Source organism: Mesitornis unicolor, unplaced genomic scaffold (assembly GCF_000695765.1).
Source record: "Mesitornis unicolor isolate BGI_N332 unplaced genomic scaffold, ASM69576v1 scaffold7748, whole genome shotgun sequence".
Taxonomy (NCBI): Eukaryota; Metazoa; Chordata; class Aves; order Mesitornithiformes; family Mesitornithidae; genus Mesitornis; species Mesitornis unicolor.
Genome location: NW_010201081.1, coordinates 1 through 21,322, shown reverse-complemented (window position 1 = coordinate 21,322; position 21,322 = coordinate 1). Strand labels below are relative to the sequence as shown.

The following is a 21,322-nucleotide window of genomic DNA, read 5'->3' as shown; positions in this document are numbered from 1 at the left end:
TACACGGAATTGTAGGGATGTGTGCTTATGGCTTTAGTTGTATAACTTGTAACAATTTGATATGTAAGTAATTATCCTTTAAGCATGTTCTTTTTCATATGATCCTAAAGTACTTTTGTTTTGGCAGTATGTTAATCCAGCCTTTGAACACATGATGGGGTATCAAAAGGAAGAGCTTATTGGCAAGGAACTTACTGTACTACCAAAAAGTGATAACAGCAGTGTGGATCTTTTAGACACAATTAACACTTATATTAAGAAAGGACAGGTAAGTAAATAAAATAAACTTATGCAAAATTGCTTTAGATTTCTATACTGCTTTATTTTTAGTTCTCCAAGTTTAAGAACACAAGGTGTGGTTTTCATGAGTGCACATGTAAGACCAGAATTCTGCTCCTCAGACGTCTTAGAAGCACAACAGACAAGTTGTGCTTAGAAGCACATGCCTCAGACAAGTAACTACAGATTTCTTTAGGTTTGTTTTCAGGATCTAACTGAGCTCCTCTCCTGATCTGCTGGTTTAAGATCAATATAAGAATGATTTCTGTGTTTCTGTTTTGCTAGGAGCCCATGGAGCTTTTATTAGTTGGAACATAACAATTTGTCCCTCACTCTGTCCTCAGGTGGCTGCATCATCCAACCAAAAGGTTTAACTGTTCTGTCATAACTGCAGAGCCTTCATTTACTGTGTGCTTTAAACAAAATGTGGCATAATCAGCTGTGACCAAAATACATCAGCACCCAATGGGAGGGGTTTTTTTGGTAACTATAGTTAGAATATCTGCAGTGCACTGTGCACTGTTGTGGTGGTGACAGGTCACTAAAAGCACAACACACTCCTGGAGATACATTCCCCTAATACATAAACAGTCTCCTATCCCATCTCCCACGGGTTGCAGCAGTACCTGTCACCCTCTGCTTCATGGACTCTGGGGAGTTCTTGAATCTCTAAATCACTTCCATCAATGACCTGAGCTTTGAGAGTCACTGTCTGGAGATCTTTGCAGGTTCACCTTGGTTCATTAGTGGGACACGCAGGCCACTCTTGCTTTGCACCTCCTCACTTATATAGGCTGCCCAGCTGTTAGCACTGCCCTGTGTCCTGTGCATCTGTCTTTGTGATGGAGAAGGTATCTTCCACCCATTTTCCACTTTCATCCTAATCTGCTGCCAAATTAGTATCAGGATAAAGAGATTAGGATAAAGATAAATTAGGATAGGAGATAGTTCCCTCCTTAAAATATCTCTTCTCTGATGTGGAAAGGAGAGAGAAGCTTTTCCTTTCTTCTTAAGTTCATGCAGGTGCATATCTTTTATCTCTGCATCAGCAAACTGATTAAGAATGATTAAGAGCTGTGTATGTATGGTTCTTGGTTAGGCTGCAGTCATCTTGATGTTTTCCAGTAGCAGTGAGGATGGAGGGAAAATTAGTGGCCAGTCAGAGTAATGGACATTTACATGGGAGAACAGAATAAAAGATGCCATGAAGAAATTGTTTCTTCCTTTTGCTGATCTAGAGTGCCTTGGATATCAGTGCTCATGGCCATGGATTGAGAATAGGCTGTTGGTTGCCTAAGGTTAGATGAAGGACATCCTTAGGTCAAGGGCTTCTGAAATTTAGCATACATATCACTTGAGAACTGACATTCAAAGTTGAATAGTGCTCGGCACAGAGTTTGGTTCTGTTGCTTCCAAGGGAGATATTCTCTGAATGTGTTGCAGCCATCACTGCTTATGATGGTACTTAGCAAGAATGTTTGTAACCAGTCAAAGTAGATGATTCCTAAAGTTCTTTGTAAATATTGTGTACTCTCTCACAAGAGAAACATATTTACACTGTCTTTATATTAGCAAGTGTCTGTGAAAGGTGCTACTCTGTATTAATACATTTTACACGATTTTAAAAAATACAACCATAAAATAATACGTAATTATATACTACATAAAGACTAATGTAATAACAAAATAATATTTGACTGCAAGCTACGTATTCTTAGATGCTGTCTCTGCTATATGTGCTTGCTTAGGAATGGCAAGGAGTTTACTATGCAAGAGGAAAATCAGGAGACAGTATCCAGCAGCATGTGAAGATAACACCTGTGCTTGGTCAAGGAGGGTAACTATCTTGTCCAGAACCAGTTGCTTTCTGGTTTTTAGGGCTTTCTCTCTGCTTTCTCTATCTGTAAGTTTGACATGAACCTCCACATATTTAGTAGCAGCGTGATGATATAACTGCTGACTTCAAGCAACGTAGAAAGAATAAACAAAGTTGAGAAGGCCACGTTCTTTGCTTATATTTGTCCATTCTGGTGTCATCATATTCTGACTGAAAGAATTGTAAAGTCTTAACGATGTAACAATGTTTTTTGTTTGTAATGTACTAAATAGTATTACTGCTATAGATATCTGTAAGTTGACATCTAGGTTCATGGTACCATGCATTTCTTTATGAAGTTATTCTATATAATCCAAGCTGCTACCTGGTCCACTGGAAGGATCAGCAGCTGGGGGATCCTCCAGTCTGTGTGCGTGCTTGTGTGTGCTCACACTTTTCCGTTATAGTACAGACATGTTGCCAAATTCTGCTCCCAGATGTGCAGCTGAATTCCTGCAGAAGCAGAAGGATCAGGTGTCCTGGGACAAAAACATAGCTGTAGCGCTGAAGGACTGCTTGTCACCTGTTTGTTGTTGGGTTTGGTATCTTGTTCTGTGAAGGCATAGATACCTCTGCTTTAGAAGATAGCCATGTTATCACTTCACTTCTCTCTTTACCATCTGATATGGTAACAAGTGATTATTTCTGTTGCTAGGAAAATAAGACACCTTGTGTCCCTCAAAAGGTTGAATTGTACCAGTGAACACAACAAACAGGTATTGTATTTCTTTCATATCATAATTTTCATCACTTGAAGTAAACTGATATTTTTTGATTTAGAAACTTATATTTTTCCAAGAGGATGTGATTTATATTGTAATGAGTTTCTCATTGCTTCCTGGAGCAAGCAAGAAAACTTCAGCATTTTCATTGCCTATACTACTTTTATAGTACTGCTTAATAAAGGAAGAAAGGATTTAATTCTCTGAAGCATGGGTGTGACAGCTGAGGTTGTGATACTGTGGAGCAATGTTTAGACCATAGTTGTTTTTGTAACAACATTTATGTGATGGTATCAATCCTGATCAACATTTGGGCACTGTAGTTCTCCTAAAATCCATGCCTAAATACTTGCAGCAGTAGAACTTTACTCTGCTAAGTTTCTTTTCAAGCCAAAGATAACTGTTTTTTGAAAGATAGATGGAAATTGAAAAGCTATTTATTTAGTTACAGAGCAGTAAAAGCTGTCATGATTCAAATTTTGATGCAAATATCTAAAGTTTCGTGGCATCAACATAGTTATAAATGGCTTTATCTCAGCATTCAGCCACTGTATGCAGACTTAGAAACATCCTTGCATTATTATGCATTTTTCACCTTAAAAAAAATAGATGTGTCCTTTGTCATTACCAACAGTCTTCATAAGGGATATCACAGTATGTTTACAGATCACTGTGTAGGAGTCTTCATGGATTTCTCTGCCAGATTTATCACATCCAAAAATGAAACATCTTAGATTTATGCAAAAAAAATACATCTAAGAATATAGTAAGTATTCTTACAGTGAAGATTTATGAATAGGGATTGAGTTTCATGTGACTACTGCTGTGTGCTGAAGCCTAAGTATGGATTAATGCTGCCTTTGTCAGTTTGAGATCTGCCAGTATATAGTCCAGTGTTTGCACATTCATAAATTTACAGCAGAGGTTGTGTTTCTCCTCTTAAGAACATATTAGCCCAAGATTAACTTTGTAACTGTCCTTATCATACGTAGCTACTTCAGGTCATACTTGCAGAAGGGGTGAGAGAAGTATTCAGAGCTGAAATGTGGTTTGTTTTATTTTTTGAATAGAGCATTTAGAGAACCATGCCAGTGTTTTCTGCCAGTTGCGCAGTAGACAGATGCATACCTGTGTGTTCTGATAGAAGCTCCAGTTTGGGACCAGAACAAGCAATTCAGATATCTTTTGTCACTGTACTGTATCTGATGAGCTTCCTTGATATTAATCTGTTTGGACAAGATTATTTCTCTGAGAGTTCCTGCATGATTACAACAGACATGTTTAATATTTTAAAATCAGTTTTCTATAAGGAAGAGTCATTCCTTATACTCCCTTGAACAAGTTTTATACTGATCCTTCCCTTTTTTTTTCCTTTCCTTTCTTATTCATTACAGAAAGCCACTTCTGAATTTTGGGTTTTTCCTTTCTGTTCTTTTCTCTTTCTCTTTCATGCTCTTCCCCTCCTCCTCTCAATAGCAAAAATGTAAAAAAGATGGAAGGGGTGCAAGAATGATGGAAAAGAGAATTTGTATCTTTGCTTTCCTTTCTTTCCTGAATAATCCCTGTAAGGACTCTGCAGCATGCACTGTCACAAACTGATACGAACGCTAAGGGCACGTAAGTGCAACCTTGCAGTGCTTTCTCTTTAACTCAGAAGTTGCAACCATGGATTTGATGCTTCCATGCAAACTAGTGCTTTGCTACAGGCAGGTGATAGATTTGGTCAGAAGAACCAGTCACCATGGATTAGATGACAGAACTGGACTCCTAAATGTGATATGCAATGAATAATGTGTAAGTCTAGTGTAAAGCACTGAAGTTTATTCATCTGAAGGAAAGGATATGTATACTAGTGACTACAGTTTAAAAAGTGATGCATTACTTTTAGTCCTTTTAAGTGTCTCTGTTGGCTATATAAAGTTCAGCTCAGTTTTCCTATTAACAGCAAAATACTTTCTTGTAACCATGTAACAAAGGAACAGAGTGAAGTGATTACCAGAAATTAAACTGTCATGTATTGGACAGACTGTGTTTTTGTTTCTGAAGTGGATGGAAAAGCAGAGAAGCATTTAATCTGTGTTACTATAGACCAAGCAATAGGTATAAACTTTAAGATGATGGGAATATCCTATCTAAATTCTAAAAAATATGGAAATATCTATTAGTGAAGCTACTCAAGATGTTTCAGAAGCACAAAAATTAAAGATTTTGTGTTTCACTTTTTCATTCGTAAGAACGATTAAAAATGTTAGGATTTTTTTTTCTTTTTGCGTTTGATTCCTGGAATCTTTCAGGTTCAATCCAATTTGCACTTAAAGCACTATTTAAAAATATATTAATGTTCTCTTGCAGACACAGGCATTAACAGGAACTTAGTAAATAAAAGCACTATTGTATCTATGATTTCCTGCACTGTGTATTTGTTTACTTTCATATTATTTCTCTACATCCAATTACACTTTAAGAAGAGTCTTTGCCAAACACTTTTTTTAAATAACTGAACAGAAAATGTTGAATAAGGATGGTGTTGAATGTAACCTTTGTAAAATCCTTTTGTATTCTTTTTCCTTACTTATGTATTTTGTTCTTGGTGCACTTTCAGCTCTGCAAGAGTCACCATGATGAGAAGTACTCAGGAGAGAGTTCTCAGTCGGGTTAGAATGCTATCATTTACCCTTATATAATGTTGTGTTTAAGGTCATGACTGGGTTCTTTGCTGGTGTAAATGTTATCTCTTCCCCTGTTGAGTCAGTGGTCAGAGCAGATGGCCAATGATGAATGCCAGCTGCTCTGATGTCGCACCACAAATTGGATTTGTAACCATCATTAATAATTCAATCTTCTATGCAGAGCTCTTGCTGTGCATTCAGAGTTAAGATGCATTGCTCTTTGTTGTATTAAAACACTGTCAGATCCTGAAGCTGGTGTACGTTGACAGCCCTTTCTGTTTGAAATTAATGTGAAACTGCACTGACTTGTGCCAGCAGATCTGACCTAGTATTTCCAAGCTTAGGACTTGTCAGCAGGCCATCAGTTGGTCCTCGCACATCACTAAGGTAGCTGTCTGTAGCATCCAGACTGAAGCTAGTCCTGCCCAGTCAGTGCTGCAGCATTGCAGTGCTTGCACAACCTTGCCCTGTGTGTCAGGAAGGTTTGTTTACTTGCAGACAGCACACTTAGGCTCTTGGTACATCTCTGCCATTCTGCAGATGGCTTTTGACTGAAAGTGTGGAGCATAAGGGGATAATATCTTTTTTCAATGCAGTGTAATGTTTAGACTAATACTTTTCCCTGAAGAAGGAGGCATGAAAGGCCAATTTTAAGCTTGTGATTCTAGTGATCTCAGCCAGATGCAGCACTGCTGTCTTATTTTGAGTGAACAGGTTCTCGTGTCCTGGCTTCTGAGGCACTTCCCACTATGAAACACTGGATAACATTGCTGTGTAATGTCAGGAAGCTTCTGAGTTTTGCATGGAAGCAGAACATAGCAAGAGCACGGAAAGTGACTGCTTGGCATCCCCTCCTTTTTCAAGTAGCATGCAAATAGGTACAAGCATTAGAGAGCTTGGTGATGCCTAATAATAATGAGCAGGGGGAGAAGTGACAATATATGTAATTTGCTGCTCTTATTACCATTGCTGTCATTAGTCATCAGAACTGATCCACAATGTGGTAAATTGCTTGCTTTTGTGTACCTGTAATAAATGCAGTTTTTCTTTCCCACTCTTTCTTTCCTGCAAATGGAAAGGCAAGAATGCCCATGAATTAAGCTGAAGAACTCTTGTTACTAGTTAACAGGTTGTTACTAGGATGCTAACGTGTTTTACAGACAATGTGGGGCATTTAGGTTTGCTCATTATTGTGACAGATTTCAGACAGACTGGGAAGCCACATCACATGAAGCCGTGTTGATGGCTGTGGTGCGCTGAAAGCAGGCAACCTTAGGGTCGCCTGTATCTGACGTAGATTATCCTTCCCTGCAGTCCATGGCTGTGCTCCAAGAATAAATTCCCAGAGCCATGGGCATATACCTGTATGTGATGAGGGTAGAAAGACAATCCATGTGTATTGTGCTGCTTGTGATTCTGTGATTTGTAGCAAATCTGGATAGGGACACACTCTGCTCACTAGGTGAAGGAAGATTTTTGATTTATGTATTTAAATATTTTCAGCTGAAATTGTAGTGTGGGACAGAGTAGCTTTTATGCACCTGTGACTCTCTAGGTGGCACTAGCAAAGTTTCCAACTTTCTAGTTGGTATTTAACACAAGGAGAGTTGTCTGCTACTGCCACCCACAGCTATATTTATGTGCAAATGTTTGCTCCCATTTAGGTGCCTTATGTTAAACTCCTCCAAATGTTAATGCAGGAAAGGGATTTGAAAGAGGAGTCCTGTCAAATAAATAAGTAAAATAATTTAACGTGCATTAGTTATACCCTGCTCTTAGGTGTCAACAGAGGAAAATGTTTTCAGTTTCTCCAGACTGGACTACAACAAAATAAGACACAGGCTGACTGGTAAATCTGTAGTAAAAAAAAAAAATTAAGACAGAAACTGTATTTCAGTCATTTTTAAGATGCATATATTTTTAATTCTGCAGAATTTTATGCTAACATTTTATTTTGCTAAAGATAGGCTGCATATATCCTGTCTTGTAACACAGTTATGCAATTGGTCCTCATGTTAAGAAGATCAATTCTATGATATTTCTGATTCTTCACGTGGTGATTACTTCCTTTTGAAAGCTTGTTGGGGTCTCTGATCCAGACACTCTGGGAATAGGTACTATAGAGACTCTTGCAAAGAGATGCATAGATGCACGGTTGCTGTTTTTAAACATAAGGGAGAGGGCAGACTGTAATGTTTTGGTGGAAAATTAAATGCTACCAATTTACGGGTTTTTTTTGAGACTCTGTCCAGTCATTTCATCTAGGTTTTGCATTTGTCTGGATGTGATAATTTCTCTGGATGTGATAATTTCTTTTGCTTTAGCAAATGACAGTTTCAAGAATGACAGCTTGGTGCATGGTTAATTTTCACAGCAACTCAATTGATTGTTTATAATCACTTTCAGTATGCTGGATTTTTCTTAAACACAGGGTACAAAGGATTATTGCAATTAAAAGCAAAAGCTGTCTGAGTATGAATTGTGCTTGGGCTTGAAGAGTATAGACTGAGACAGGATTTTTCTCACTTGGCTAAATTTCTAGGCAGTTAAATTCAGGCTTATTCAGTGGTTGATAAAGAGCAAAAGGGACTTGTAGGAGGGGTTCAACCCACCTGCCTGAGACATCTAGAGCAGAATCTTTGACAACTACCTTAGACAAAGACAGCCTGAAAGACTGTAGCTTTTAGGCAGCTAAAGTTAGGTGAAGCAAGTCCCCTGTTTCATAAGGCATCCTGACTTCCTTGCTAAATAGCTTTCCAGGTGACTTTAGACCAATTGCTATACATTGATAGACACTGAGTGCCTTGTTCTGATTTACAATATTTCCCCCTCTTATGTAGTATTGTTAAGACAATGTAATTAAATGTTCAGAATTTTAGATGGAGGAGACTCTGTAGAGTTCCTACTTGATGCATTTTTAAAGCTTTTGTTTTGTATTTGCAGAACTTCATTCCTTCAAATGCAAGAGCAAAAGGAAAGACTCAATTGATGTTAAGTCAATAACATCTCAAAGTAGCGATGGTAAGAAAGTAGACTGTTGAAAATGATATTATAAATTAAGAACAGACTTGCCACAGGCAATAAAAATGCAGAAAGAAAGAGGAACTAGACAGATTCACAGCTGATTAAACAGAGATTACACTAGTTTTTTATAACTTCTTTAGAATTTCTTTATTCTGATTTCCAAAACAGTGCTCCAGCATGCATACCAGCATCACTATACAAAGCGCACAGTGCCTTCACAGAGAGAAGGAGTGGCTGTGCCACAGATTGGGGATAGCCTGCTAAAAGAGTGTGTGGTGAAGTATTAGTTCCACCTCTCTTATAAAGCTGCAGCTTGTGTTCCCAAACCAGTAATTTGGCTTCATTAGCATGGAACGTGAAGAGATCAATTGCTGCTGGTTACTTGAGAGCAGTACTTCTGCTCCAGAGCCCACTTGTGACTGCCTGCTGGGGCTGGGACAGCAGTGGCAGAGATTTCTTTCTGCCCCAGTGTGTAGTGAAAGAAACACAGCTTAGGGGGAGCAGGAATAGGTTTCACCAGAGCAGCTGTATCACTGAGATGAGGGATGTACACACACACACGCTCTCACAGTAGAAGCCGTGTCTGACAGATCCATTGCAAACAAAGGAGAGTAGCAGCTACTAGACGTGCAGTATAACATAGCTTAACTGTAGCTTCATTTCAGTATAGCTGTAGTGACGGATGAATGGAAAAACTAACAGCAGAAGTGAGGGTGGCAGCAAAGGAGGTAGACAACAGTGCAAGAAATAAAACAGTAAAGCAAGAACTTCCAGGAAGGGAGATACAGGACAAATGGGAGATGAGGCTGGATTCTGTTGTGCTGTTAGCCAGAGACAGCTTTCTGCACTCTTTAAACACTGTCATCTGATTTACGCTCTGTGGCATGTAAATAGTGCTCTCTTTCACAGCAGCTCTGAGTTTACAAACCCGACGGTACTCTTCCATGGCAAGGATCCACTCAATGATAATAGAAGCACCTATCACAAAGGTGAGTCCTGAGCATTGCCTTTTCCACAGACTCAGAGTTTGGAGCTGCTTCCCTAGAGACCTTCTCGCAGCTTCTCACAGGTGCTACCCCTACCCGAATACCAAAATGCTGCCACACAAACCCAATGCACATCCAGGACTGCTGTTTGGTTGGTTGGTTTTTTTCTCTGGGATTACTTTTGAGCTGCCCTGGCTGCACTGAAGAACTAGGACATGGCTAATTTATCATCTACCCACCTGCAACTATTTCAGATATTTCACACCCTTCTGTTTTCACTTCCCAGGAGTTTGCCTGTTATAAATAGCAGATGGATACCATGGAATCAGAGCACAGATTTAGATTTTCAGAGTCGTACTTAAAGAGTTGGGGGAAATGACATAGCATTTGCTAAATGGGAAGTAGTATAATCAAGCCAAGAATAAAGATTTTGTACTAAGACAAGAGAAAAATGCTATTCAGTTTTCCTTACCTGCCTCCTTAATCTACTTTCAGGTTATTAACATAATTAACACTGCCCAGGAAAACAGCCCCATCACTGTGGCAGAGGCCTTGGACAGAGTTCTGGAAATCCTGGGGACAACAGAACTTTACTCCCCTCAGCTAGGTACCAAAGATGAAGATCCTCACACAAGTGATCTTGTTGGAGGTCTGATGACTGTGAGTAAAATTAGTAAAGATGAAATTACTGCTACCAGTTATCTACATCACAGTTCAGTGCTTTGCTGTGCTAAAAAATTCACAAGAAATGGGAAGGAGATTTGTAATTTGTCAGCATTTCACTTCTACTCTACTAACAGTAGGCACCAAGATGTAGTAAGATACGGCCATATCACTGTTCATTGGGTGCATTCTTCCTCATACATAAGTGAACAAGGTTGCCACTACAAATTCTATCATCCAATATGATATGCCTCACGGAGACACTTTTTTAGAAAGTTTGCTCTACAGCTGGTTCAGTGTAAGAATGATGCTACCTTAATCAGGTTCTGGTTTTGGTCCTGTAGCAGCAGCAACACTGTCAGCCGACTCAGATTTCATCATGGTTTACCTCATTTTTAACATCCACTGAGCTAATCCTTCTCAAGATAATATAAAGAAAATGAAAAATAAATGATAGTGGTTAATTTGAATGATGAAAACCTGCAAGTGCCATTGAAAAGGTTAAGGAGGGCAATACATTGTACAGTTAATAATATTCTTTCTGGAGATTTCATACTAGCATTCCTTGGATCATTTCATGTCTGTTTAGAAAGATCTTAATACAAGGATGGTGCTTATAGCACTACAATAGGAGCAGTGCTTTTAGTACCCAAGAAGAGTACCTAAAGAGAAAGTGCATGTAGTGTTTTTGCAGTTAGTAGTGCGTGGATACTCTGCCTAAAGCCTACAATAAAATTGTTTTTTCAGGATGGCTTGAGAAGGCTGTCAGGAAACGAGCATGTGTCTTATAAAAGTAAGCACAGTTTTAAAGTTCCCTTTGCATGTGTGACTTCTTTTGTAAATGTTGGTGACAGAGAGCTTCAAGCTAATTTTCAGTGGGATGTATGTCTTTGGAAATTATTGTCTAATAATTTGACTGCAGAATAAGTGCTAGATTACCTCCATTTTGGAGTTGAAGCAGGTTCAAATAATTAAAATAATGCATTTCAGAATGTAGAAAATCAGAGTAGGAAATAAAATGTCACTCAGATAAATGTTCCTGACATTTCTCTCTTTGGTTTATCTCCAAATCATCTGTATAATATAAGCCATATATATTCTAGGCTTCTACAGACTTTTTCATGTAAAGAAAAGAGTTGTTTTTTCTGAAAAAAAATGTTGTTTTCTAAATGGAATTCTGCTGGGGAGTGAATAATCCAGAAAGGTTGTAATTCCCAACTTCCATTTCAACAGACATGAACCTGAGCCATGGTCACCCTTCCATGCCAAACACCATCAATGATGTTCCACTCTGTATTGCACAACTCCTGCATAATGAGGAAAGCTGGGACTTCAATATTTTTGAGTTGGAGACTGTTACAAATAAAAGGTACTGGACCCCTTTCCCTGGGTGCCCACAAAAAGGCTGCTGAGGAGCTGTAGCAGAAAGCTCTGGAAAAACAGCAACTCTGTGAAAGTTTTGTTTGTGTGTGTGTATGTGTGCGAGAGAGACATCATGGTCAAGATGCATGCACAGGCCATGGAGAGCCCTGTGCAGACTGTTGTCTTCCTTGACAGCATCTGAAGGATAGTTTCCCATTTAATTTGATGGTAGATGTAATAATTTGTAAACTCAGCCAGGCTTTTGCAAGGTTATAGATGTGCAATTTAAAAATGTTTAATATTTCCCCCTTCCCCTTTTATTTTTAAGGTTTTGTTGGTTTCTTTGTCAAACCTAGCTCTTTAGAATGTCAGAAGTTCCTATTTTACAGTGGTGCTATTTTCTTCTATTGTTTTCTAGGCCATTAGTGTATTTGGGTTTAAAAATCTTTGCCCGGTTTAGGGTCTCTGAGTTTTTAAACTGTTCAGAAGCAACACTGCGTGCGTGGCTGCAGGTGATTGAAGCCAACTACCACTCCACCAACTCATACCACAACTCCACGCACGCAGCAGATGTTCTGCATGCTACCGCCTACTTTCTCGGGACAGAGAGAGTTAAGGTATAACCATTACCTAGGAGTCCTTTGGGCTAGGATTTCGGTGTGATTGCCATTTTATGTGTGTCATTCAAAAGTCATATATTTACTTGAAAAATGGTCTTGGTTTCATAAAGTCTCTCTGCCTTTGAAGTCTTCCTGTGGTACCTGCAGGCCCACACAGTTTCTCTAAAGTCTGTTTATGTGAGTAAAGAATTTACACTTTTAAGTGACAATGATGGGGGTGGGGGGGGAAACCTGGTTCTTTTCTTGTTCTTGGTAACGGGCTGCTAGTAACAGCCTTTATTAAAGTTTTGCAAAAGCTTAGGAGAGGGAGGTGCTGACCTCTTATCCCTGAGATCCAGTGACAGGATGCGTGGGAATGGCTCAAAGCTGAGCCAGGGAAGGTTTAGACTGCACATTAGGAAGCATTTCTTTACTGAAAGGGTGGTCAAACTCTGGAACAGGTTTCCTAGAAAGGTGGTTGATCCCCCAAGCCTGCCTGTGTTTAAGAGGCATTTGGACAGTGCCCTTAATAACATGCTTTAACTTTTGGTCAGCTCTGAAGTGTTCAGGCAGTTGGACTGGATGATCTGTGTAGGTCCCTTCCAGTTGAAATGTCTCATCCTCTCCCTCCCCCTCTCCCTCTCCCTCTCCTCTCAAAACTCAAGCTGCGTAGGAGTAGAGTCAGTACAGAGTCATTTAGGCCAGCACGCAGAATGGAAGGACACCACTGTAGGATCCATCCACCATTAGAGGATTTAATACAAAGGTATTGCTTAGGTGACAGTACAGTAAAAACCTTCATTAAGGAAAGAGGTTTTGGGTAAGGGTGGGAGGTGGAGTTTGGAGTAGGTAACCTGTGGGTGCATTGAGTGGAAAATTGTTGCAAGGAGGTAAAATCCCTGGATTCAAGTTTACACTTGCATATATGTGGGTACCTGAGAATTACCAGTAATTATTTACTGTAATTTTTGTGTCACATCATATTTTTTCTCTCCTCCTGTAGGGAAGTTTTGACCGTTTAGATGAGGTGGCTGCATTAATAGCTGCAACCATTCATGATGTAGACCACCCTGGACGGACCAACTCTTTCCTGTGCAATGCAGGCAGTGCATTAGCTGTCCTTTACAATGATACAGCTGTGTTAGAGAGTCATCACACAGCACTGGCATTTCAGCTTACAACTAAAGACAGCAAATGCAACATTTTCAAGAATATTGATAGGTGAGTCTGCTGGAGAAGGGGAGCATGCATATGTGAATTGTTTGTTTGACAACTTAAGTTTGAGCCAAATTGAAAGCCTGCCTTCTGAACCAGAAAATATAAGTTACATAGAAACATTAATATTTAACTTATTTCAGAATCCTATGTAGACATGATTTTTAAAAAGGCCTTAATTTTCCCCCCATGTCCTCCAACTTCCCTCTCTGTCCTCCAAAGCTGCTTATAAGCTTTTTGGAAGCTTATGGAGATGTTTGATAATCTTTTATGAATTACAGTGGTACAGTCCAGTCGTCAGCCTCAAGGCTGCATCTTCACCCACTGCCTTTTTGTTTCCACCCAAGCAGCCAAATGCTGTATACTGTGTTTCCATCTGGCCTGTGCTTGCTAGTGCTGTTGCACTCACATGGGAGAGAAAGGGGTAGGGGACAGGGACAAGGAAAGGAGGGAGCTCTGTCAGGCAGGCCTGTGAGCAGGATCTATTTTTCTTTCCTAGAAAACTCTACCGTACATTGCGCCAAGCCGTTATTGATATGGTTCTGGCAACGGAGATGACAAAGCATTTTGAGCACGTGAATAAATTTGTGAACAGCATCAACAAGCCAATGGCATCTGAGGAGACCAGCTTACCTGTAAGTGCTTGCAGGACGTTATGCCTTCGGGTATTTCAATGAAGTTATTCCAAGACAACTTTAAGTATCATTTTCATTCACATTGTATTAATTTGCACTGTGCTAGTGCCTGAAAGACACAATTGGATTTGTGACCTCACACCTCAAAGTGTGAAAAAATACTTTCATTTTCTTGTTTTCTATGTCTGTCTCTGCCCTTAGCTCATTTAAACACTTCATTTTATAAGCATTGCCTTCAAAGACATTTTATGTTCAGAAAACACACAGGTGAGTGCTTTTGTAGATGCAAAATTCTGTGCATGGAGCCTGGTTGGCATTTGTGCCTATGATCTTCAGTGCCAGCAGTACACAGCACAGGGTAACAAGGTTTGGGGTGGGGTTCCTATCACTGTTTCTGCCCTGCTCGCCCAGCACATTGCCTGGTGCTGTTTCATGGGTTTGCCCTCCTGGCACAGGCTGAGCCAGGACAGCAGAGATCCCACTTTAGACCAAAGCCCTGAGGAAAGGAAGATCCATATTGGTGGGCAGAATGGAGTTACCTACTCCAAGGTTGCTCTGTTCTTACATGTGGACCAGGTTGCAGCTTGCTCCACCAATATCTAAAAAAGCCCTCTGAGGTGTCACTGGGAAATATGGCTTCTCACAACGCTTCATTTCTCTCTGTGACAGCTGAGGGACTTTTCTGAAATGTTTCCTCCATCTCCACCCTTCTAAAAATCTCTTTAGTTTCCTGGCATCCCCACATTAGCCTGTAGGATTTATTTTCACAAGCCTCACTGAAACCATTATGTTTCCAAGCTCTGAGTGCATTTCTGGAAATCTCCCTTTTATCCCATGAATGCACTTATTCCAGCATTTCCTAAAATAGTTTTATACATTCATAAAGAGCTCTTCATACCTTCTACTGCAATCAGCTTTTATAACCTACAGGAAACATTTTCTTTGACTCACTCTCCTTTATTTTACTGGTTTACAGCAGAGGCTATTTTAAAATATGCAGGAGTTGGAGACTAATAGAAGTGGAGCACAGAATCACTTGTACTGCAGACTTGTTTTTTTCCCCCGTATTAAGTTGTTTCGTTCCTTATTGTTAACAATCGCTCTTCCTATTTTTGATCTTGAACAGCAGTTAAGGAGCAAGGTTAATTTGGCAGCTCTTTGCTGGGCTACCCACACTGAAAAAAAATTAGCTGCCAAGCATAAACTTAGAAGATTAATGCCTGAATTGGCAAGAGTCGCTGCAAAATATCTCCCCATAAACCATAAAGACATTAATTTAGCCGTGGTGGTAAAAAGTATTTATGTTCAATTTTTGATTCAAGAGTTGAATTTAGCAGTGAAGAGAGGCCATAATTACACAAATATATTGAGAATAGCGTTAATGCTATGGTGAGCTGAGGTGGAGACTTCTTATTACTCAATAAGGAACATACAATACCTGTGCCCTTCTAAAGTGTCCAGGACCCAGAAGGTGATGCCACAGCAGGCTTGTAACAACTACTCTGCCCCCTGCACCCACTCTTCAGAGCAGTCAACAAGCAGCTCAGTATTTTATCACCCAGTAAGCAGAAACTTCCTGCAGTCAGTGTGCCACTCCTGGTTTTCCTACTGTTAATCTTACGGATTATCTGAGACTTCATCCTCACTGGTAACTAAGACCAAAAAGTATCCTAGGCTGAGGGCTCAAAATCCACCACAAAGGCGGCAGTTTTATTTGCAAGTACACTGGAACTGAATGGCACAGACCTGCTTTTCTGTCTGTAAAAGAAACAGTCAGTTGCTCAAGCTGGTTCACCTCCCTGTGCCTGCCTCAGTTTTCTCATCTAGGAATGAAAACCAAGCCCTAGGAACTCACCTAAATGAAGCAGTCCCCTGCCATCACCACCCCCAAATTTAAATACTCCACAGTGAGAATGGTTTATCAGCTTGCAGCTGGTGGATGGGTCCCTATCCTCGTCCTATTCCAAGAGGGCAAGGCTGGGATGCAGAGAAAGGTAACCCACCCTAGCTGATAAAAAGCCTGTGACTCCTTTATTTCACAAACTTTGCTATTAATTCTGAGAATCTCCACAACTGTCATATGTAATGAGGCTATCATTAGTTACCTAGCAAGGCTGCAGCCCTCAGACATCACTTTCTCCTCCAGATTCCTGGTGCCCTGCATGAAACTAGGCAGTGTCATGCTAGGTACCCACTTACCGCCCAAATGCAATAGAGCTGATAACGATGCTCTCGCTCCTGCTAGCAGGGATGCTGGCCACTGGCATCTGTGACCAACTCTCTTCCACAGAGCAAAGGCAGCGACTGTGAATTTACAGCCAACATAAAGAATTTTCCGGATAACAAGATGCTGATCAAGCGCATGATGATTAAATGTGCTGATGTAGCAAATCCATGTCGCCCCCTAGAGCTATGCATCGAATGGGCAGGGAGGATTTCAGAAGAGTATTTTGCCCAGGTATGTATAACTTTATAATTTGGCTATTATGTTATGTAAGTGCATGTCAGCTGGTCTGCTGTTCCGCACAGGCATCAGCATGGAGTCCAGGGATTTTTGTCCCTAGTCAGAACAGGCCCCTCACTTTCACACGGAAGTATTCATCTCTGTTAAAGTTGGCTAGTTTGCTCACCATGAAGCCTGCAGTACAGAATGCTGGAAAAGAGGTTTTACACTTTCAACCTTCTCCATCTGGCCAAAACAAAAATATTTTATTAGTTAATTGGCTGAAATTCAAGACAGTCACCTTTCTAGTTGCTAGTACCAATACTTTCCCTGAAGAGAGTACGAAGATCCATGCCTGATGAAGCCCTCAGCTGAATCATCAGGCTGGCCATTTCTCTTCTAAGATGGCACCTGAACTCTTGTCATGGTAGGCAGATGATGTGGCAGGCCAGTACTCCAGGCATGTGGGCAGTGTAAACATTAACACATAAGATTCTTCCAGACAGAACTGGAAGCTCAACTTCCTTTCTTAATATTCAGTTTTTCTAATGCAAATGCACCAGATTCTTGAAAATGAAACACTCTTCTAGTTCTTTGAGTAACTGATAGATTCTTAGCTTTTATTTGCCACTAATGACGTGGAAATCAGCAGCTACAACTGGAAAGACAGAGGAGCCTACCATTCAAAATCAGACCATACATGCGATAGTTATTACTGAAAGAAAATACTAGTTACTGCCTGGGACATGTCTGAATTTAATTTTAATCACAGTGATTTATGTGATCACTTCTTAAGTAAGATCAAGGATCACTTTGGTTGTATCTCCCTACCAGGCAAAGTACAATGAGCTAGCTTTAAATTGCCAGTCTTAGGCACTAGCCTACCTGCAGCAATGTGAGGTACTGACAACTGTTATGCTCTTCATTCACCTCATCTGGTCATTTTTGAGACCACTGTGCTGCCAATTCCAGCATTAGGTGCTGCCTATACTACTTTTTTTTTTTGGTAATTAAATTCTAAGACTGCTGAGGTAATTGGCTCCTCCACCATATTGAGTGCAAAATAGCCAGCCCCCTTCAAGTTGTGGACACAGAGTTTAAGGGCAGCTATTACTTCTATTCATCTTATAACCTAATACAAGCAGAAAACGTAGCGACAGCAACATCTCTCTTACTTAAAAGACAAATGGTTTGGAATGGCCACTAGAGATGTGGAAAAAGGAGACATCAAACTTGTCCTCTGCTAAAGGACTCTGCAATCCCATTTTCCACTTTTAGCTGGTGTGCGCTAATCACCAGATGAGTATGTTCTGTCTTGATGGAGCTGAGAGCAATCACAGCACTACATTAACAGTTTACTTATGGAAGGGAAGAGGTGTTGATTCAGTCTCTGTTCCAGACAAAATAAAGCACATGAGCCTAAGGAAGTTCACCTCAGGGGTTCTAAGGTTTGTCTCAAATCTCCTACTGCAAGTCATCTAATCCCCTGGCCCTTGTTACTCCAGCATGAAAGCCAGCAAAGCTCCAGGGGCTAACTGGCATTTTCTTTTTTAGACTGATGAAGAGAAGAGACAGGGTCTGCCTGTTGTAATGCCAGTGTTTGATAGAAACACCTGCAGCATCCCCAAGTCTCAAATTTCCTTCATTGATTATTTTATAACAGATATGTTCAATGCGTGGGATGGTAAGTACTTATGCTTTTCTTATTCCTTGCTCTGAGGCAGAGGTTTCTACAGACTAAAATTAATAATCTCAAGCTGGTCTTAAGTCCATCTTTTTCAGGGGCAGTACCCCTGTATAAGCAGTACAGCATGGGACCTAAGCAATCTAGTCTAGTTGGAAGCCCGTGTCTAGTGGTGTTCTTCAGTTAGAACAGGACAGTCTGGAAAGTTGGGTGGGGAGAAACCTAATGAAGTTTGACAAGGGCAAGTGTAGGGTACTGCATTTGGAGAACAACAGCCCCATGGATCAGTGCAGGTTGGGGATGACTTGCTGGAAAGCAGCTCAGGGAAGAAGGACCTGAGAGTCCTGGTGGATAAGAAGTTAACCATGAGCCAGCAATATGCCCTCATGGCCAAGAAGGCGATTGGTATCCTGGGGTGCAATAGAGTGTGGTCAGCAGGTCAAGAGAGGTTCTCCTTCACCTCTACTCTGCCCTGGTAAGACCACATCTGGAATACTGTGTCCAGTTCTGGGCTCCCCAGTTCAAGAAGCACAATGAACCACTGGAGAGAGTCCAGCGTAGAGCCACTAAGATGATGAAGGGACTGAAGCATCTCCCACACAAGGAAAGGCTGAGAGAGCTGGGGCCTGGAGAAGAGGGTGTCAGGAGGATGGGATCAGACTCTGTTCAGTTGTGCCCAGTGACAGGACAAGGGGCAATGGTCACAAACAGGAACACAGGAGGTTCAACCCAAAACATAGGGAAAAGGTTCTTTACTGTGAGGGTGACAGAGCACTGGACCAGGCTGCCCAGAGAGGTTGTGGAGTCTCCTCTGGAGACATTCAAAACCCGCCTGGACACGTTCCTGTGTCATCTTTCCTTGGGGTTCTGCTCTAGCAGGGCAGTTGGACTGGATGAACTTCAGAGGTCTCTTCCAACCTCTACCATTCTCTGATTCAATGCTGCTGCTGAAGCCCATTCCACTGCACACTCCACCAGCCTTATAAATTTGAGCGCTTAGACAATATATGTAAAGAAGGAAGGAGTAATAGCTTAAAACTAAGCTGGTTTTCATCTAGGTTTGTTTTTTTTTTCCTTTAGCAACGTATTTCTTCTGAGCAGCAGAAACTGAGACCACAGTGGTTGCGAGTTAGCATAATTTAGTAAAGCCATCATACATTAAGGGATTTGCTTGAAGGAGAAGCACTGAAAAAAAAGTCTTTCCCCTTTTAGCATTAGCTTACAGCTGAAGGAACAAAATAGAGTAGGAAAATGCCAATTTCAGATGAGGCTGGGCTGCGTATTCTGTATACATAATGGTTTCTCCTGTTCATTTCAGAGTTTGCACATCTGCCTGTTTTGATGCAACACTTGGCCAGTAACTACAAATACTGGAAAACACTGGATGAGTTAAACTGCAAGGTTCTCAGGCTCTCACCAGAAAACAACTGACACTAAGGCAAGAAAAACAGACCTCCTCTGATCCACCAGCTTCACTGTGAATCACTTGTTGACTTCGCTTCAAGAGGGATCGTGTTTCCTTTCCACTGAAATTATGACAGCATGGCAAGAAGGAAATCTTTTATTCATCATTTTTAAGCTTCTCTGAATCCTACAGAAAATCTTTTTCAAGGCTACATAATCAAATGAATACAAAATTAATAAGTGCTCTTTAGAAATAAGATTTTGCAGTAGAAAATGTACTTCTGAAACTTTCTAATACTGATTATTGATATAACTGTATTCACTAACACTTCACACAACTGTTTCTCAAAGGGGTAATTTAGTCAGCAGTAGAACAAGAATAGGTTGACAATAAGCATAAAAACTTCCCAACTTATCTAGCATAAATTTGCTCCAATTCTAAATAGAACATGCACAGTAGAACAAGTAAACCTTGATAAACAAAGTAAAAACAAGTAAAAAAACCAAACCCTGCACCATTTAAAACAACATTATTGTTATTATGGAGAGTATCTCTGAGCACCACATGTTCTCTCTTCTTTCTTTTTCATATAAAATCTTGGTAGGAGTCAAATTCACTTAAAATTGGTCACATAATGCAGGAAAATAAGCATGTTCTGTATAACTGGTGGCATCCAAATATTTCTCTGCCATCTTAAAGATAATACCATGCAGTGTTTCATCAAATTTTACACAAACACCCATTGTGGCATTTGATCAACATCTTTTTTTTTTTTTATAAAGTGGTGTTTGTATACAGTCACCAATTTTATCAAACTGATCTAAATTTTTTAAGTACATATATTGTGCTACTTACTTTTAGGATGAACCTGTCACTTTTTAACAAGTTTCCATGTTATGATTTTTAACAGCATTATAATTTGTAGTACTTTTTGCCTCCTAATAATATGGTAGTTTGATTTGCGATTTAAAAAATGATTTCGAAATATGTAAGTTAGAAATCACAGTTTTTCATTAGTTTTGAGATATGAAATTTATGTTAAAGCTTCCAAAGCACAAATGCATATTTTTCTACATTGCATTTTAATCTCATGCAGAACATGAACACGAGTTCAAATTTTAGACTATTCTCAAACTCTTCAGTTAGTGAAGACTAGCAGAACTGATGCTTTTTAACACCATGCACTCCAGGCTGCAGGCAAAACTGTCAAAGTGTGGGTTTGGTTGAAGAAGCAGTCCACTACTCATTTAGAGGAAAGGTCTTAAGGCATATTCTTTACCTCTCCCATGCTGTAACAATAATTGAGCCCAGTAAAGGAAAAAAACAAACAAACAAACAAAACCAGAGTTTAGACTGCTGTGGAAGAAAAGTGACAGTGATTGTTGTTACTGCAGGTAGCTTACACAATGTGCCAACATTTTTTGTATGTTTTGTACCAAGTTCTGAAAACAAAAGGAAACATTCATAAAATTTATCTGCAGAGAAATTTATATAAGCTATATTTTTGTTAAAATTGTAATAGAGCCTTACTTTTGTCATAGCTAAGGCAGGTTGCTGTGTATTAAAATGTTGCCTTGTGCATATCTGACAAATGGTGTTTTCTGAAGTATGTTTATTCATTCTTTCTTATTACATATTGCAACACTTTTCAATGGATTTTTAATCACATAAGTTAAACCTTTGGGCTTTTATACTGTAAACTGTTCCCTTTTACCATTCCTTTATTTAGAACCCCAGGTTCCAGTATAAATTGGAGAACG

At 39.9% G+C, this 21,322-nt stretch overlaps 1 protein-coding gene across 1 annotated transcript in view; it reads left to right on the top strand.

Moving 5' to 3' along the window:
* Positions 1-19,588, top strand: part of PDE8B (phosphodiesterase 8B) — a gene marked incomplete at its 5' end in the record, with an annotated part of 20,089 nt that extends 501 nt beyond the window's left edge. The window contains 15 exons of the mRNA XM_010189945.1: positions 128-268; positions 2,028-2,116; positions 2,811-2,871; positions 5,480-5,531; positions 8,490-8,567; positions 9,483-9,559; positions 10,052-10,216; positions 10,967-11,012; positions 11,453-11,588; positions 12,000-12,198; positions 13,184-13,401; positions 13,895-14,030; positions 16,321-16,488; positions 18,028-18,157; positions 19,476-19,588. Coding sequence (XP_010188247.1) covers positions 128-268; positions 2,028-2,116; positions 2,811-2,871; positions 5,480-5,531; positions 8,490-8,567; positions 9,483-9,559; positions 10,052-10,216; positions 10,967-11,012; positions 11,453-11,588; positions 12,000-12,198; positions 13,184-13,401; positions 13,895-14,030; positions 16,321-16,488; positions 18,028-18,157; positions 19,476-19,588 — 1,809 coding nt within the window. The remainder of the gene's footprint in view (positions 1-127; positions 269-2,027; positions 2,117-2,810; positions 2,872-5,479; positions 5,532-8,489; positions 8,568-9,482; positions 9,560-10,051; positions 10,217-10,966; positions 11,013-11,452; positions 11,589-11,999; positions 12,199-13,183; positions 13,402-13,894; positions 14,031-16,320; positions 16,489-18,027; positions 18,158-19,475) is intronic.
* Between the last annotated feature and the right edge of the window lie 1,734 nt (positions 19,589-21,322).